The sequence below is a fragment of the Amblyomma maculatum genome, chromosome 6 (genome assembly GCF_055883805.1).
Source record: "Amblyomma maculatum isolate TAMU_Amacu chromosome 6, ASM5588380v1, whole genome shotgun sequence".
Lineage (NCBI taxonomy): Eukaryota > Metazoa > Arthropoda > Arachnida > Ixodida > Ixodidae > Amblyomma > Amblyomma maculatum.
Window position 1 is genome coordinate 145,053,691 of NC_139349.1, and position 19,505 is coordinate 145,073,195.

Sequence of the window (19,505 nt, forward strand, 5' to 3'; positions counted from 1 at the left end):
GCTAAGCAGAGAACAGGCCGGTTCAGATGCAACAGGCAATCGTGGTAGCGCGCCGTCGTCCGGGGCAGCTGGCGTCAAGGCAACGCCGTCGTCCTTCGGCCGCGCGTTCCATGGACGCTTTTGTTTCTTCCCGTACGCTTGACGCATCTTCTTTAGACGAGCGTCTCCAGCCATTCCGGCACAAAACAGAAATGTACTGTGTCGAGAAACACGATCGGAAACCAAGACGCGCAAAGCGGCAGTCACGGCGGCGAACGTAGAAAAAAAGAAGAAAAAGGCATGACGTGCCGGTCGCGCCAGCCAATCGGAGGCGCGGAACGGGACGCTTGAAACGCGCGCGCCCCACGAGCCAATCAGCGGCCCGGAAGTTTCCCTCAGAAAACCGGCTAGGGCGGCCGTTCTGTTTGAGCGACGCCATTTTGAAAGGCCGCAAAATGCGCACAAAGAAACCAGCTTCGAAACAAGCCCAAAATGGCGCCGATCGGCCGGCTGCTTTGCTCGTGACGCGCGCGGGAAGTTCGAACAAATTTTGTCCTTTCTCGGTCATTTCGGGGCTCCCTTGGTGTTTTGAAAACAGATTTTAGCGCATTTCCCGATCAAATTCAGCGTTAATAATTTAATGGCAGGTGCTTGAAGGTACAAACAATCCGAAAATGAGTTTTCCTCAAAATAGATTTTTTGGCTATTTTTGACCGTTCTAAGACCCGCGTCCCCCCTTAAGGCTTTTCTCGAAGCTGCTTTGAGCATATCACCTTTTTCGTGGAAAGCAATAGATGCAGTTTTGAATGCAGTTTGTTCTGCTGTAACTGCTGACATATGCTGTGCATCTCAAATTTACCATCCAGAGTCACATTCTTTTAATTAATGAGTAATTAGGCCATGATTGATTCTAAACATTAAGAGAAGGTGCACACTGCATCCTTTAGAAAAACAGCAGGGAAAATAATGTCTTGGTTTAGACCACATTATTACATATTAAGTTCATTTACAGACCCACAGGCAATGTCGTGCTAGCCTTTCCATGAGAGCAAGCAAGGTGTGAACAGCATGCAAACTGAGGAAAAAAATTAAAAACTACTGATATCAGTTATACTTTATATCTGGCTGCTTGATGCTATTTGATGCCTGCATTGATTTGCATCACTAAGCAAAAAAAAAAAAAAAAAAATCTGAAAGGTTCCTCAGATCCCCTTATCCCGCCTTGATTTGTGTGCAAATTGACTAGGCTATTATCAAATCGCAAATCATTCTTTAACATTTGGTGCAGTCTACCCTACACGAGGCAAAATCATCTGCACCATGACCTCACCGCATATCTGTCAGTGTTGGTCCCTTCAAAAAGCCAGCACTTACAATGAAGTATGCTGATGAGAAAAAATACATGATGATTGGCTCCTATTTGCTGGCATTCGCTTCAGGATCCTCAATCTGCAGGTCCGCCACATAGAGGTTCTTGTCGATGACCTGGACCAGGCAAAAGAGGAGAGAACAATAGGATCAATCGATAGTATGTGCCCATAGAAAGAGACTGCAAAAAGCTACAAAGTTAAAATCAGAGACATACATGTCTTCATGCTACCATCAGCAGCAGAACTGACTTATGTGGACTCATCATAGCAGACAGAACAGGAACTCGAACGAAGCAGCCGGTAGACTCAACCTTTTTTTTTTTTGGGGGGGGGGGGGGGGGGGGGGGGGGGGGGGCAGTGAGATCTGCTCTATGTATAATTTAAGGGGCATTTTTCATATGTCATACCTAATTCCAATTCTAAACATAGCTAAACAAATGAGCGAGAAACCAATGAAGAGCTTCTGCTGTGGCATTCCCAGCAACAAAACATCAGGTCTCCTCGATCATTGTAATAAAGGAATAGGCCTATGTCCAGCAATAATTTTGTCCACATTATCAAAGGCCGAAAATGTGGAAAGGCAGCAGTTTGTTACCCCATGCATTCCTTCAAGTTTCCAGTTTGGCACAGAAAGGAGAACAGGTGCTAGGGATTAAAAAGGGGAAACAAACCTTGGGGATGGGCTTGATTTCTGTGCCGAGCTCCTGCTCAATGCGGTGCAGTGAGAAGCGGTCATCGTAGGTGATCAGGTTGATGGCAATGCCCAGGTGGCCAAAGCGCCCCGATCGGCCAATGCGGTGCAGATATGTTTCTGCCATCTTGGGGAAGTCGAAGTTGATCACCACGTTGACAGCCTGAATGTCGATGCCCCTGGTGAAGAGGTCTGCAAGCACAGCACGTGGTGAGAAAATCTACTCTGCTGCAATGGCACTAGTTACCCCACAACTTCCAGCAGTTATGGCCAATTTTAATCCAACAGAGACTTAAGCACTGGTGTAGGGTGTCAGTGCACATTTCAAGAGCATTCCAGAGACTTTTCACCCAGCACAAGAAGGTCCTCTTTGTCAGTAATAGCTGCTAGAAACAGCAGCAACAGCCTTCCCAGAAGAAGAGGTGCACAAAATACCAATAGGGGTTGTGTCCAACAAAACAATTGCCAACTGCTTTGCGGCTTGCAGTTTTGTGGCAACCACTAAAGAAAATGCTGCTAATCCATGGGGGAAGTGCAAACAAGCAAGTATGACAGCACGGGTTCTGGTGCTCTCTGTGATATCAGTTTTCAAAATGTCTCCATGGACAGCATGATCGAAACACGCCATGTGCTGACAGCAAGGCTCTGCAGATTGTCCCAATTGTCCCAGACTGAAAACTTTTTGCATATTCAAAATCGGCAGAAAAAAACGGAAGTTTCATCAAATTTGGTTGGTAGATAGCAATTCTAAGTGGCAAGTCTTGAGTTCATGCAGAACAGGATGGAAGCAGCCATCACATAGATCATGGCACAGATTTGGCCTGCCCGATTCCTTCCTCACTCTCCACTGCAGAGATTACTTTGGCCTTTCTCTCTGGCCAAGCGTCGGGACCAGACTACCCCATGAGAGAACAGACTCATTCATATTGGCCTCAAGATCGAGCAGAGTCGCCACCTTGCGGCTCAGGGGCGAAACCTACTCAGTGTGGATGTGTTTTTGCGTCGCGTGCCAGCCCGCAGTGATTTATGCGCGCGCATGCGGCGTGTACAGGAGTGTTTTTGCTTGTTTCGCAGTTCCTGTGGGCTTTTGCTTACCTATATGCCTCTTGCAAAATAAATATGAAGTCTACAACCCCACGCTTTATTAAAAAAAATATATACTTGTCCGTATCGAGCATGTCATGCTTGGACAAGGACATCCATCGCGGTCTGGCGCTTGAGATCCTTTGACATGCAATGTCTCAAACGAAGTGCTACTGTTGTTACCGCCGTGTCAAAGCAAAACAGGTCATTGCCGTCAATAAAAGTTAATGCAAACGCCCAGAAATCGCATACTCCCGTTTCTGTTTGGAATACCGCAGCTACTAAAACATATGCCACCGCAGACTGCTTCATATAGCAGAATGCAGTTTGAACAGACCACTCTATGCCTACTATGTCTTCTGTATTCACGATAGAGTTGTGCGAGTACTTTTTTTTTTGCTTTTAAACCTCTGTTGCGGTGTCTCAATGGTAAGGGCGCTCGACTGCTGATTTCGAGAATGGGGGATTCAATTGTGGGATTTGACTAATAAACAATCCCACGTGGTAAATGTGGTGTTAATAATGAAAAAAATAAATAAATTAATAAACAAAATAAAAACGACTCCAAAACCAGCCTCTGCAATCCTCCGTCATAGCCGATGCAGCTTTCATGCGTTAAACCCGGGCCAATATGCATTTTTTTTTTTTTTTTGTTGAAGGCTTCTGTGCATCCGTAAAGTTTTAGTGAACACATTTGGCTTTATAGAAATGCTCGAATGTTTGAGAAACATATTCCCTGCACCTAATTGTTACCCTAAATATTACATAATACACCTAGATCAATGTACCTTACTGGTAGCCTATTATAATCATTAAATCCCTTTTCGTCCAAGTGCTTTCTTCCGAGCAAACTCGTCGTTTCTGACAAGGGGAGTAAAACAGCTTTATGCGGGCTTAAATATCAGTGTTTAGTTCGGGAATAAATACATCTTTATAGTCGCATGATAAGATGACCTCCATTTCTTTTGGAATAGTTTTATATCCGCCATCTGTTTTGGAAGCAACCCTAATATTTTACTTCGCATAAGATTTAGTCACTGCTAAATAATTAGTGATAAAGAAATTTTCAGCCTGTAAAATTGCTTCCCAGAACATGACAGTGCCCATGCGCAGTTTATAACGATGTCTTCGCAGAGAGTAATTCGTAGCTTGCACTTCAACGTTACTGAAAATTAATCGTAATCATTGCAAATTCTGTCAAGTGTGTAAAAGTTCTCTCACACGGTGAAATTTATTTGCATTGCAAAACAATAATTACACTACTAATTAACCTTTATATATTAACATCACACACATCAGAAATCCCTTATACTTTCCTCGGTTTCAGGAAATCATTTACAGTTAGTGGCGCATGCATTAATACACTATCACATTCTATGACAGTAGCCGCCAAAAAGCATCTCTACAAATTCAATCCACTCAGCGCTGTACACGTGACCAATCAGCTTTCCTGTGCGGCAAGGTTTCCTGTATAGTGTCGGCGTGATCTCATTTTTGGGGAATACTTGTGCGTGGTTGTCTGGGCCAGAATTGATGTGCCCTAAGTCTAAAGCAACTCGCCATGCAGTGCGCTGCCAATGCTACATTTAACCTGCTTAATCCTCGAGTCAAGTGCGATATAATGAACTAGGCTTTCTCGATTCAATCTAAATTACTGCAGGTCAGAGCACGAACCTTGTATCTGCATGGGCTTGACACTAAATTCGCCGGTCTCACTCTCATGTGACACGCGCAAACTGTTTTAAAAGTCTGTAAGAAAAATAAAGCTGTCATTAGGCAGGCCCAAGCATTAGGCGCGTGAGCGCGGTACAGCGCAAGAAACGTGCAAAGTAAATGTAGAAGATGCATGGTGGTTGCGTGCTTTGTTTTCCTAGAATCCGCTCTTATGCTGCATTGGCAAAATCCTTGGATTTTTTTCTGCAATATTGCAGAAATACTGCAGAACACACGTTTTCATCGCCAACAAACCCGCCACAAACTCTGAAGGAGACCTACGCAGCGTGCGTTTCTGCGAGCGCTGCCGGCTGCCGATCCACACTACCGGAGTGACGGTGGCACCACCTCTAGGTCGATCTCGCGGCGAATAGTTTTTACACGGACGACAAAGCAGCTTGACTGGTCCAAGTCTTACCATTACAACAACCAAAAAATTTAAATAATTAAAATTTGAAAACAGCTTCCATGAACATTCGAAGCCATTAGATGTTTGCACAAATGTACTGCAAGCACACAGTGAAGGAAGTACCCAATATAACTGGCTTGGTTTGGCTTATGGGGTTTAAGGGGGGGACGGCTTCTGTGAGCAAAAAAAATCGCGAAAAAATCGATTTTTCAGAACTAGAATTTTTGAAATCTCCACCTCTTTTTCTACTGGTTTATGAATTTTCAGAGCGCTGGAGTCAATATTTCGGTTGTAATACGATTAAAAAATAAATATCCGCGCACACTCGGGGCAGATATTGACGCGAAAACCACGCTCTTTCCGCGATGCGCAGTTGTCATTCCCCGGTAGTGACTGCCACCATCTTGGTCTCGTTTGAAAGAGCAGCTTTTCATCTTCAATTTCGCGCCATTGCTGCGCGTTTACGACTATTCGGGAGGTGTACTCCGAGCTGAATTTCGGTCACCTCGGAAGTGTTGCAGTTTCGTTTGACGGCTCGTGGATGACACGCGGGCATTCACCTCACATCGGAATTGGAACTGTTATAGAGATTTTCAGCGGACTTGTGCTCGATTACGTCGTGCTGAGCAATTTTTGCGCCGCGTGTGAACGAGGCCCAAAAGAGGATGACCCGGCGTGGAAACAAGGCCACAAATGCCAGAAAAACACCACCAAGAAGGCTGGTGAAATGGAAGTCGAGGCTGCGCTTATTTTATTCCAGCGGTCCCTACAACAGCACAACCTCCGCTACACGACCATGTTCTCTGATGGGGACAGCCGAACCTTCTTTGCTTTGCAAGAAGCAAAAGTATATGGCTACATAGCAGTTACAAAGGAAGACTGCATAAACCATGTGCAGAAGCGCATGGGAACTGCTCTGCGCAATGTGATCACGAAATAGAGAGGTTCTGGTGGAGAATCCCTTGGTGGCAAAGGAAGGCTTACAGGAGATCTAATTTCCAAGTTGAGCTCCTACTATGCATGGGCTTTGAAGTCACACACTGGTGATGTGGAGGCCACACAGAAGGCTGTGATGGCCACCTACCATCATGTTACATCTAATGATGTAACCTACAATCACAGCTTCTGCCCAACAGGCCCCGAGTCTTGGTGTAAGCAGAATGCTGCAGAGGCCAGAGGTGAGACCATGCCACATCACCGACACAACCTGCCTCTTCATGTTTGTGAAGCTTTGCTGCCAGTCTATGAAAGGCTTTCTGACAAGAGGCTTCTGGAGCGCGTACAACGAGGCAAAACACAGAACAATAATGAATGTTTGCATTCAATGATTTGGGCACTGGCACGTAAGGAACGCCATGCTTCACTCTTCACGGTCCAGGCAGCTGTGGCTGAGGCTGTGATAAGCTTAATGCAGGAAGTGAAAGAACTGCAAAAAACATTCTGAAAGAGCTGCACCTGACTGCCAGCCCCCAGACAACAAAACGCATGCAGGAGAAAGACAAGCAAAGGAAGAGTGCATGTGCACAGAAGCACAAGTCCTCAGAAAATGTGCGGCGCACTCTAAAAAAACGCCATTTAAATGCTAATAAGCAGGCTGACTACATTCCAGGAGGCTATTGGTGACATTCCAAGGTGGCTGGATGGATAATTTAGTACTTGTCCTCAATAAACATCACTCTGCTTGTTTTTCTCATTTTTCTCAGAATGCAAATTTTGGACTCGGAGTGACTTTCAAAGTAGCATATCTCGGCATCTATAGCTGAGAGAACCACAATTCTTTTTTTAGCATGTAGCTAGGTTACCCAAGCATGCAATGTTGGGAGCAGATGTTTAAATTAAGACTCATAAATTTTTTTAATGATCTAGTTCATCTAGTTCTAACCATGTGCAATTTGTGAGCTTTTATTGTTTACTTTTCTCTCTATTGTTCTTGTGAACAATAGAGGGCTAATTAATTGTACCTTGAGAACCAATAGTCCTATCAAAAAACTAATCACATTTTTGAAATCAGCATGAGAAATTAGATAAGGATATGCAATTTCCTTGAGTTTGGCGAAGAAATAGAAAAAATTTCTCCAGAAGCAGTCTCCCCCCTTAAAGTGCGAAAGAGACTCTGGCTATGACACTCAGTGAAGGAGGGCTCCAAAAATTCCTGCCACCTGGAGTTGCACAGACATTGCTCAGCACCCGAGTACCTTGGTTTTAGCCTCATCGAGCAGCTGCGGCCACGATGCAATCCCACATCCTTGGGCACAGCATTTGCGTGCCCTGACCACTGCACCACCACGACGGGCAGAGGAGACAGACCCAAGAGCAGAGAAATGCCAACTCACCAGAGCAGACCAGGTTCCTGCAGAGGCCAGCGCGAAAATCGTGGAACACACGGTTGCGATGCTGTTGAGACATCTTGGCATGGATGTAGTAGCACGAGTAGCCTAGCTCCGTTATCTTCTTGGCCAAGAGCTCCACCCGCTGAGTGGAGTTGCAGAAGATGATCGACTGGTTGATTTGCAGCTGCATTCACCACAAGCAACATGCGCCAACTCAGATCTTCACTGCATCAGCAGAGGCATTTAAACTTGCAAAAGAAAAACCCCAAAATACTCTAAAATACCCAATACTGCAGCCTGCTCCCTTGAAACTCGTCCGAGCCCCAGTTTCTTCCAAGGGGACACTCAAGAGGACAAAGTCACCAACAACTGAAACTTCACTGTTATGTTGAGAGGGCTTCCCGCAGCATCACGGCCCCAAGAATACAACTGTACGTTCTCATAAACTGCCGCCCCTCTACACTACAATATATGCACGGAAATAAGAGCAGAGTAATTTGCTTGCAGGCAGAGAGACACTATGCACATGCACAGAGCTTCACAGTTTTGAAAAAGGCTTCCTTCATGCTACAAGCTGAACCGTGCAGTTCATCTGCAAACATGGTCATTCTAGTCAGACGAACTAATAAAAGCCCGGTTCAAGGCACGCTAAACATGGCTACAGAAGAACCTTGATATGACATTACGGGCAATCCAAACTTCATATTGATATGAACTTTGCAAGTGCCCTGAACAGCCTACATTGCACAGAATGTCACAATTTAGGATTATATGTTTTTCAAGTGTGCGCGAATGACAGGAATGACACAAGCACTCGCACATCTAGCATTGGAAGGCAGAAATCCTCTTCCTCATGCTTGGGACTTACATTCCCAAGCAATATCAAGTTCGCTCGTGGAAGCACTTCAAAAAACATTATGCACCGCCAACTAGGCCGGCGGCCTGCGCGCGTTGTGCGCGTCGCTGGATTCGAAGTTTGTGTATTTGCAGCTGGAAACAGAAGCATCAGAAGAGTCTCCGGCATAGAGAACCATGTCGCCGAAACCCAAGCGGAACCTCGCCGAGTGTGAAGGGCTAGATCATTCACTGCCAACGTATCTCTGAGGCAGAAGCACTTTCGAGCAGAAATTGAACGAAAAGCCTTGAAGTAAATTTGTATACGGCAAACGAGCTAGGCCTAGCACCTTCCAACAGTATACACTACAGTCATCGACTACTTTTTCGGACATGCGTGATTATTCGGAGTTTTTCCCGACCCCAGGACATACCTTATAAAACCTATGTACTACTATGCGGCTCAAAATTTCGAACACTAGGGAGGGCTGTTCAATTTTTCGGACATTCCGAGTCAGCCGGGCCAACTACCACACACTGAGCGGTGTCGCCGCCATCTTGTTTACTTTTTCCTTCTCTAGCCTTGAAACTGGTGCCAGCCTTGCATGCCGCTCCTCTGCTAAACTGACGCTGGATTGAGGTTACATTATTTGCCTAGCAACTTCTGCTTCCACAATGTCGCTGCTAGAGCGTTTTTCTTTTAGCTTTGTTTCGACTGCCTGTTCCTCTGCATGTTCGCCATGTGTTTCACGTGCGTTGCCGAGCAGAGAGTAGGCCTAGCCGCGGTCGTGCTGATGCGAGAACTACGTTCTGTCGCTACTATGGCTTGCATTTAATTGAATCTGCTTCAGTTCATGCTGCTGTTTCCGGATTTTATAAGGAGCTTTTTTTTTTGCGTGCAACGCGGCAGCGAAAAGGTACTCAATGGAGTCGTGATCCAGTGGTTGGTGGTGATGGTGTGCCTTGACAGTAGGAAAACCTACTCAGTCGATTTGCTTGGAGCACTTAGTGTATGTTTGCCGATGCATGGAAGTCTGTGGCACCCACAACACAGCGCAATTGCTTCCGCCATGCTGGATTTGTGCTGAATGATGAGTCAGTTAACTTGAACGAGGAGAGCGTCATCGAGCAGCTCATTCACGACCTTCGCACTGCTGGTGTCGAAATCCCATTGACAGTCTTGTTTTCAGAGTTCACAGACGTGGACCACGAGTTGGAACTGTGCGCTGGGCTCATAGATGCAAGAAATTACAGTAAAACCTCTTTAATTCGAACTGACGCTCGGGTCCCGGCATGGCCCTATATTTCAATAGGAGAAAACGCCCGATAATTCGAACATGCTAGTATCCACGACGGTTAATTCGAACTAGGAGCCCGTGGCTCACACAGCTCCTCGCAGACAGTCTGCCCGTACCGTGTACAACGTGCAGAAAGATTACTAAAGACGCAAAAAAACTAAATCTTTCAAATTTGCCCGCGCGCGCAAGACAAGGTGCGCACTCGACAGTCACAGCGAGCATTCCGGTGCATGCCGTAGCAGGTTTTCGCTGCCGGGTGCCGCCAGGCTCCATCACACCAACGGTCCAGCGCAAGCCGTTGCAGGTTTTGGCTGCACCGCGGTTGCTGGGTGCGCTTTTGACAAGCCTGTTTTCTTTTCGTCTTGCAGTCACGTTGTGTGCACAACGCAGTTGTCGGTGTCGTGCATTTGTTCGTGCCGCGGTGGTCCAAGTTTTACCGCTTCCGTTGCCTCACCACTTCGGCAGCGACGACTCATCGATTGTGACAGCCATGGCAAACAGCGGTAAATACACGGCAAAGGACCTCAAGAAGAAAATGGAGATTTTGAGTGAGGTGGAACGTGGTGTCCTATCCAAGACGAATACAGCCAAAAAGTAAGACATCAAGAACAGCACGCTGTCAACGTATCTCAGGAACAAGGAATCGATCAGTGCTGCCTTTCGTAAATACTTTATGGAGCCATCTCGCAAAAGGCTACACGTCGGCCCATCCCGAAGTGGAGAGTGCCGTAATGGCATGGATAAAAGAAGTTCGCAGCCAGAACATTCCGTTAAGGGGGGAGGCTACCTTTGAATACCAACTTTGTTATTTCTTGAGATAATTGCAGTTACAGTTGAATCTCGCCACAACGAATACCGCCACAACGAAATTTCCGCGACAACGAATAATTTTTTATTCCCCGCGAGTATCCTATAAGAATTAATGGCCTAAATTTCTCTGCACAACGAACCATTTTTGCAGAGCGTTTCCGCTTCAACGAAATTTTCGCGTTCAAAATCGAAACCGAAACTAGTTTTATTGGCGAGAAGTCCAAGTCAAATCCAAAGCCACATTAAGCATGAAATCACGTGATTGCAGTTCCGCCATTTTGGCTTTGTGTCGTGTGGTCGCGTTGTTCACTCGCTGCCTTTCTCTTCGACAACGACGAGTTTTCATCCGCAGGACACGATGGCAACGCAAGTGAAAAAACGCAAAACTCTTTCCCTTGAGCAAAAAGCTCAAATAATCGCCCAAGCAGAAAGCGGAAGGAAGAAAGCGGCAATTGCTGAAGACTTCGGAATTCCTGCAAGTTCGCTGTCAACGATTCTAGGCAATAAGGACAGCGTGAGAATGGCACTTGCTTCAGGCACATCCTCGAAGCACAAAAAGGTGACGCGGCCCTTCCATGAAGAGTTGGACAAAGCAGTGCATGCGTGGTTTGTGGAAGCACGAGCCAGCAACGTCCCCCTGTCCGGAAGCATCGTCCAGCAGAAAGCCTTGAACTATGCATGCCTACTTGGCATTGATGATTTTAAAGCCAGCATTGGCTGGCTAAACCGTTTCAAGGCCCGCCATAACATCGTTGGAAAAGTGTTGTGCGGCGAGTCAATGTCAGCAGACGTGGACGGAGCAGCTGCTTGGAAGGCGAGTAACATGGCCGGAATTTTAAGCAACTTCGCGCCTGCAGACATTTACAACGCCGACGAGACCGGGCTATTCTACGAGATGTTGCCGGCTAGGACGCTCGACTTCAAGGGGCAGCGCTGTCACGGCGGCAAACACTGCAAAAAACGCATCACAGTGCTGCTTTGCACAAACATGGATGGCTCGGACAAGCGTCCGCCGTTAGTCATAGGCAAAAGTGCCAAGCCGCGCTGTTTTAAGGGAACTCGTAGCCTACCTGTGCAGTACAAGGCGAACAACAAGTCATGGATGACCCGCGCTATTTTCACCGAGTGGATGATGGCATTCGACCGCGACATGAAGCGGCAGGGCCGTAAAGTTTGCTTGCTTTTGGACAATTGTTCAGCGCATCACTCCGACGAAGTCAAGCTCACTAACACGGAGCCGAGGTTTTTCCCTCCCAATTGCACGTCTGTCTTACAGCCTCTCGATCAGGGCGTGATCCTTAGCCTGAAGCGCGCTTACCGCGGGAGGTTAATTCAGCGGCTGCTTTTTAACACTGAAACCGGCCGAGACACGAAGGTGGACTTGTACGTGGCACTGCAGATTATGTCTGCTGCCTGGAGCACACTGGGGCGCTCAGTAATTGTGAACTGTTTCAGGCACGCCGGATTTGCCGAAGGTCGACCCGTACACTCTGCTGGCCTAACACCAGGCGTTACAGACGACGACGAAGAGGCGTCACCGGCTCCGGGGATCGCGGCCGCCTGGAAAACGCTGGGAGAAATAGGAACCGTGCCGCCTAATCTCGAGCTCGATGAATACATCGGCGCTGACGCTTGTGTTGTTGTTCACGAAGAGATGAGTGATGAGCAGATCATAAAAGCTGCCCGGAATGATAAGGACTCTTCCGATGAAGAAGACGACGACGTACAGGAAGCGCCGGCTGCGGCAACCGCCGTACAGGTGATGGACGCTTTTGATGTCATCAGGAATTTCGTTGCTGTCCGAGACGACGATGTTGCAATGGGTTTGCTGACCGAGTGCGAAAATCGCGTGACGGCGTTGCTCGCCGTGAAGCGTAAGCAAACCAAGCTTACAGATTTTTGGCATTAAACGCCTTTGCTGCTGCTTGGGCAATTCTTTCTGCGTTTCACGTCAAATTTTTGCGATAACGAAGTTCCGCGAGAACGAATTTTTTTTCGTGCACCGTGAATTTCGTTATAGCGGGATTCAACTGTATTCAAATGGCTGTGCCAAAAGTCTACCCTGAAAATTTCAAAGTTTCATGGAGCTGCACACATTGGTACTCATGTTAGAGATGGGTTCCTTGTACCATGCCTGGTGAATTTGCAAAATGTGTTGGCACTAAGAAATTCATTATGATAGGTACCACAGGGCAAGACAGAGCCCTTTTTTTTAATTTTCCTGCCGAAAAATTTTAGCAGCACAATGAGGTTAGTGCCACTAATTGGACTTGCATTAGCCTAATTTAGATTGTTTATTATAAATTCCAGACTCAATAATTTGAAAAAAAAAAAAAAAAAAGAGCTTGTCTTGCCCTAGGAAATGTATTCAGGCACACAATAAAACAAAAAACAGGTGGGAATAAGATTAGCGGTTCCAGAAATACTGCGGGAATAAGCAACCATACCATGAAAAAAATTCATTCTGAGAAAATGGCCCTTGAAGTTTAAAACAGCATTTTCAAGTCTAAAGTTTGATTTTCACTGCAGCACGTTGTGCCTCCACCTCCCAGATTCCCTCGGAAAGTGCATTTTCATGCAAACAGCGGACGACGCGTTATCGCTTGCGATGACTGACGCAATACGGGAGGCAGAGATCGCAGAGGTTGATATGGTCTGTACAGCAGGCACGCTTCAAAACTCCGGCTCCTTGAGTTGACGCGAAAGATACGCAGTTGGAAGTGGCAGCGCAGTCGGTCTAGTAGTGAAGTAGCTAAGACTCTCGCTGAAATTCAGGCAGACCTGTTAGCACGGAAGCGAAGCGTGGTGCAGAAAAGCATTCGCGACTTTTTACAGCCTCAAAGTAAGTAATAGACAATAAATTGAGCTTTTTGGTGCACATTTGTTTTTTCGGACTGCCCGATTTTTTGGACATTTTCGCGGTCCGCAAGAGTGCGAAAAATCGGTCATCGACTATTGTTGGGTGTAGCTCGCTTGTTTGAGGTAGAAGTGCTGGGCATTCTTTGGGATAACGTCCTGCTGCCCATCTACCGACGGTTTTGAGAGGTGCCTGCAGCAAGTATGAATGTGGACGACACAGTGTTATGGAAACAGGACAATGACATAGCACTTTAGAATCTCTCCAAGCATTCAGAGGGCAGTATCAATTGTAGAGGCGGCACCATAAATGCCAGCAGTGCAAGCGATAAAACTGGGGTACAGTTTTATCAGGATCACATGAATTGGGGATAACTTTTTTCGGGGTCCTGAAGAATTTATACAGGTCCTTTTGTATTTCAGCAAAATCCTAAATTTAGACCAGCCGCAGAGGCGAGGAACTGTTGCAGTCAGCAAGTGGAGAAAGGTGTAGTGCATGTGTCAGCAGAACATTTCTCAGAATCATTCTTGGCTCATCAGTGCAACAGTACCCTGCTCTGCACAGAAATGACATCCAGGGAAAAGCATGAGAGGGACGAGGTAGGGCTCACCTTCGAGAAGAGTGTGTTAAGGCAGTGAACTTTCTGCCTTTCCTGGACAAATGCGTAGTACTGCGTCACACCCTTCAGGGTCAGCTCATCCATCAGGTTAATTTCGTACGGGTTGTGCAAGTGCTTCTTCTGGATGCCAGAGGTAAGAAGAAAACGCGGTGGCTTTTGTAGACAAAATATTGGCAAAAGGTGAAATTTTCACAAAATACACGTGACATAATATAGAAAGGGACACATATCAGAAAAAAAAAATGCAATCCTTTACAAAACAGGCGACCCATGTTGTCTAGTGGTACATTTCTGCCAAAATGACCTAAAACTCAGTTCCATGCAAAAATGGTCCTCCTCGTGGTTCCTTTGTATTTTTGCAATTTCTTGTTTACTTTTTCGCAACACGTGAATACTTGGGTATTGTTTCTCAGCAAGTGGAGAAGGGTATATTATGTCCAATGTCAGCAGCAGTGAGTAAGCAGCGATTGGACAATGCTTTCATCACCGAAACAATCCCAAACAGGAACACGTGCAACTTGCAACAAGGCCCTGAATACCATGCTATATCATCAACACCTGCAGAGACTATTTTGTACAGTGGGCTTCATACTATGAGAGAACGTAAGAAATTGTTAACTGCTCCACCATAAAGCAGCAAGAAGGAGATTCCAGCTCCTGCCTGGGCTCTACACATTTCTTGCTTAAACACAGTTCCCTTGCAAGTACGACTAAACTATACATAGCCACATTTGTCTACCTCAGGCCCCTCAGTTCTGGACTGTTAGTTATTCAAGTCAACCAGAAAGGGTGCTTAACCCAGGTTCACTCCCCAAACTAAGCTATGAAAATTGCCGATAAATTTTGGCCAAGACTTGTGTGCACAGGCATTAATGCAACCTTTCCATGTCAGGATAAAATTAACAAAATACTGGCTCGACAGTGATCCATCACAACCATCACCAAGGGGCTCTCAATCACTGTAGTCCTGGGGATCAGAGAAGACTGAAAACTGTACGTTTTTAATTTCTTCACTTCCTGCCTAAAGGTGGAGTCACACGGCGGACCAAATCGCAAAGCACTTTGTGATCCGGCGTGACACGACAGTCTGACTTCCGTTGCTCCGCTTCAGGCTGCGAGCATCAATTCAAGATGTGGCCTAGATACCTTTTACCAGTTAGGATCTTTCACAAACGGCTTTTCCTTTATTCGCCTAGCAGGAGGCTCCTTAGCCATACTCCCGGTGCCAAAGCATGCACAACATATCACACTGCACTAGAGACGCTCGAGGAAAACGAGAACGAGAACCAGCTTTACTGGACTGCCTTATAATCTGGCCACAAAGCACACTGACAGACATCGCACTGCTCTGCATCCCAAGCAAATTAGCCTCAACGCTTGTAATATGTGCAGAGGTAAGCCTGTTACCCGCAGTCACAGAAAAAGATACCAGGAGCTCATTACTAGGATGCAACAGTTATTTCTGTTCTGCAGCCAAACTAGTCAGTAGTTTAAATTTTATTGCCTTCATGCAATGTCTCCAGTACCATGACAGCCTCTTGAACTACGCAATACCAAATGCAGAACCATTGCAGCTGCACAGGACAGTCACTTGAAAGTATTTGTCGCTGTTCTCTAGCATTCTAGCGAGCTTATATTTATGCTGCATAAGTTTTGGCTTTTGGCACGTACTAGAGCATAGGGGGCAGCAGACCGAATAGTTCGCTTTTAAAAGGTTAAAAGTAACGCAATCACCTACACCGCACAGAATCTGCATATTATAGCACATCGAGTGAGACTCGGCACAGCGAGTTTGGCAAAACGGCAGGAACTGCACAGTGCCTCCACGAATGCATAATGTAAGCTACCCTGGACAACAGTGCTCTAGTCACAACCGTTCACAACTGCTCACAATCGGTCCGTCATGTGAACACACCTTAATACGAGTGACAAAAGCATGCAGACGCTATGCCCCTTAAAAGTTCCCAAATGCAGTCCCACAACATAAGACTCACCATGAACTGCTCGACTGTGAGGGGGAACGTGGCCGAGTAGAGCAGGATCTGCCGGTCCTGGGGAAGGAAGCTGATCACCTTGTCCAGCAGGCCCTTGAAGTCTTGCGAGAGCAGCTTGTCCGCCTGCACAACAGAGTAGGCTTAGGCCTACTACACTTCCCCAGGCGGCCAAAGCACCAGCTCATGCAATGCAGCTGCACAATACGGCATGTGCTAGCAAAAAATAGCTCTCTAAAGTGAACATGAAAATGCACAGAGCAAGGTTTGAGGCGGAGTCATTTCGCAAGCCGAGCAAACGTTCGACAAGAGGACTTATCTCTTTGCGGCTTCCCCTAGACCCTTGTTCTGTGCTCTTTCATACTATGTAGACATCTTTCTCATTCTATCCTGGACCCTCTTAAATGAATGAAGCCATTCAAGCTAGCAAGAAATTATATATTATATTTAAGACTGTGTAGCTTTAAAGATGCTGCAATGAGATGGCAATTCACTACACACAACATGCCAGTTTACAAAGGAAGCTCACTATTTTCCTTGCTTTATTTGTTTTTAATTCCCCCTTTTCATTGTCATTTATGTCTTATGAATGCAACGTGTGTGTACGAACATAATGCTCAACGCAGTAATTATAAAAAGGTTAGTTTAGAGGTTTAATGTCCCTAAGCGATTCAAGCTGTGAAGGACACCATAGTGGAGGGCGCCAGAAATTTCAATCTCCCAGCGGTTCTTCAACGTGCGCCGCAATCTCGACACAGACACCTTGCTTTTCGCCTCCATCGAAAGCTACCGCCGCGACTGGGATTCGACACCGCATCCTAAGGTTCAGCAGTCGAGCACCTTAACCACCGAGCCACCACAGCAGGGCATGGTTAGACAAATCAAAATATTGGGTGCACTAGCATCATCCACAGTGCCCCCCCCCCCCCCCCCCCTTATAAGAGAGCATGAAAACTAACCGCCCAAGCAAAAAGCTCACCTCGTCCAAGATGAGCATATTGCACCTGTCCATCTGTGCCACTCTTTTCTCCATGAGATCCAAAATTCGGCCAGGTGTGGCAATGATCACGTGAACTGAAAGAAAACAGTAATGTCCACCTTTTTCAAGAGCGCACAAAAATAATGATTCGACTGCTACACTTTACCATAAAAACCACTAGCTAGGCTCATTACTCTGTTCCTGATCTCCAGGCAGGTGACACAGCCCTGCACCTAAGTCACATAAGCAGGTGGTGTGTGTTAACAGTTACATTGTGTCAGATCCATGGCTGGTAAAACGCGAAAGGAAACTAACGACCCAGATGCGGTCCGAAATGTTTTCTGTGCGTCGTCCACATTTTCTTTTAGAGTTGTACCAGCAACGCACCTCAACTAACTTACCCGACTTCCTGCCCATCATGTCTGACAACTAACATTCCCACTGTCATCTGGCATAGCATTTCAACAGGATAGTGTTGAACGCCCCCCTCCAAAGAAAATATATATCAACGCTGTAAGAGAAAATATTGACAAAGAATCTTATCGCAAATTTTTTGCTATCACTTTCACACAATCAGTGTTGCATTGAGAAAAAACCACATTTGGATAAATGCAATGTGGCTTGAAAAATAAGGGAAGTACTTCAATGTGGAAACCAAATCTGAATGTGGCATCATCTTTCACGGCCTACATTATTGAAGATGGGAAGAGTGTCAAAACTTTCACATAAAACAAGTTCATGTGCATTGGTGTACTATGCTATCGTGCTTAACATGCCACTGGTATCTCTTGACACATACATAACAAGTACACAATAAAGGTAAAACTCATTGCAATTATCAGGAGTTGAGATACAGTATTTTCAAGTTACAATTCGCCGCTCTCGAATTCCTGTTCCTAACAAAATGCCAAAACCATGTAAAGCAATACAGTCGAACCCGGATATATCAAACTAAGGGGATCGCGAAATAGTTTGATATATCAATTCGATATACAGAAATCGGACGCCACTTGGGATCGTGAAAAATGATACGGTATTTGTTGCGTAATCAACCTGGTTCGATTTATGACGCCGTGCTTGTCATTGGAAAGCATGATAGCTGCAAATGCCGTTTGGAGGAATTAATGCTTAAAGGTAAGTGTCATGATCGCAGCTGACCGCATGCTTTCATTGATTCATAGATGTAGGAATGGACGACTCTAGCAAAAAAAAAGAACGGTCTGCAGCCACCATGCCTTACGCTGTCACACGTTCAGCACGACAATATTATGTACAGCGCGAAAAACGAAAACAGGGGAAGAAACACTCAAACAAACAAGCCCAACTCGCCCACCAACCCGCCCAGTTTTCTGTTCTGCTGACGACAATTTTAAGGACTCTCGCAAAAGAAAAAAAAAAAGATTGCGGCTTCCCAACGTCCACAGCAGTCATAGCATACGCTCACCACGACGGCGTTCACAACACACTGGCGAAAGAGTCTGCCATGGGCTGAGCTAGCTTGTCCGCGTGTGCGTAGTGCATGCTGCTGCAAACAAAGACCGGGAAAGAGGAAGGGGAGAAATAAAGCTTTGCAGAAGAGTGGGCACATCCTTGCGCTTCGCTCTATCACGTTTTCCCCTCTCCTGAACACCACTGATGCATTGGCTCTCTCGTTCCTTCACGCACATGGCTTGCAACCGTCACATGCTGGTGCGTGACATCACCCAGGTGCCTTTGGAGAAAGGGCGCGACGCCGAACTGTGCCCTCTCATTCCTTCCGTGCGTGGCTTGAAAACGTCACGAGGCAAACGGCCTATGATGCAATAGTCCTTGAGGAAGGGGCACCGTCCTATGCGTGGTGCGGAGTTTGATACGACCAGTGAAATCAAGTTCGATATACGTCGCAGCTTTCCCATACTTTTACATGGAATTTTCAAGGGGATATTCCATGAGATCGATATAACCAAAATTCAAAACATCCGGGTTCGACTGTATTATGTCAACAGGAGCGATAGTTTTACCTTTGTTGCATTCTTTGAACTCCTAAGTAAACCAATGATATTCACTGAGCCAGTGCTCAGCAGTAAAGTTTCTAAAATACTTCGAACTACGTTGCACAAACATTGCACATTGGAATAAGAACGTTTTTACACATCAAGCGACATTAGGGAAAGGCATGCAAAAATACATGTTCCCTTAAGATTCCGTATGACTTCATTACAAGCAACTTCTTAAGGACCCTCTCGACCCCTTTAGAGGCAAGTTGAAGCATAGCAAAACTGGCCACACTTTAACCGCCTGCAGCAGTGCCGTCGTACCTACACTTCTTGCCGCCACCACCTTGAGATTGGCATTGCACGAACGTCCATCCTTCCCTTCACTGCATTTTTCTCTACATTCCCAGTTGATATTCTGGGTTTATAGCCAGCTTTATTTTTAACATGAATGGCGCGCACTTAGTCGACAGCTCCAAGGCCAAATAAGTTATTTTTGCTCACACAGCTCTGCTGCATTTGTATGAATATCGACAAAGAAAACAGGCTCAGAAATGCACTCTACTGGT

General features: G+C 46.1%; 1 protein-coding gene across 5 annotated transcripts in view; it reads right to left on the bottom strand.

Annotated features, from left to right (window-relative positions):
- The window catches only part of LOC146186968 (ATP-dependent RNA helicase me31b-like), a 33,977-nt gene that overhangs the window by 4,131 nt on the left and 10,341 nt on the right, over window positions 1–19,505 (bottom strand). For 3 of the 5 annotated variants that reach the window (XM_084607522.1, XM_084607523.1, XM_084607524.1), the window contains exons 6-11: window positions 16,964–17,058; window positions 15,988–16,110; window positions 13,985–14,113; window positions 7,579–7,759; window positions 2,021–2,232; window positions 1,354–1,464 (exon numbers count right to left, since the gene is read on the bottom strand). In XM_084607522.1, coding sequence (XP_084463648.1) covers window positions 1,396–1,464; window positions 2,021–2,232; window positions 7,579–7,759; window positions 13,985–14,113; window positions 15,988–16,110; window positions 16,964–17,058 — 809 coding nt within the window. In that variant the 3' untranslated portion in view covers window positions 1,354–1,395. The remainder of the gene's footprint in view (window positions 1–1,353; window positions 1,465–2,020; window positions 2,233–7,578; window positions 7,760–13,984; window positions 14,114–15,987; window positions 16,111–16,963; window positions 17,059–19,505) is intronic. The other 2 variants (XM_084607525.1, XM_084607526.1) reach the window with 2 other exon arrangements.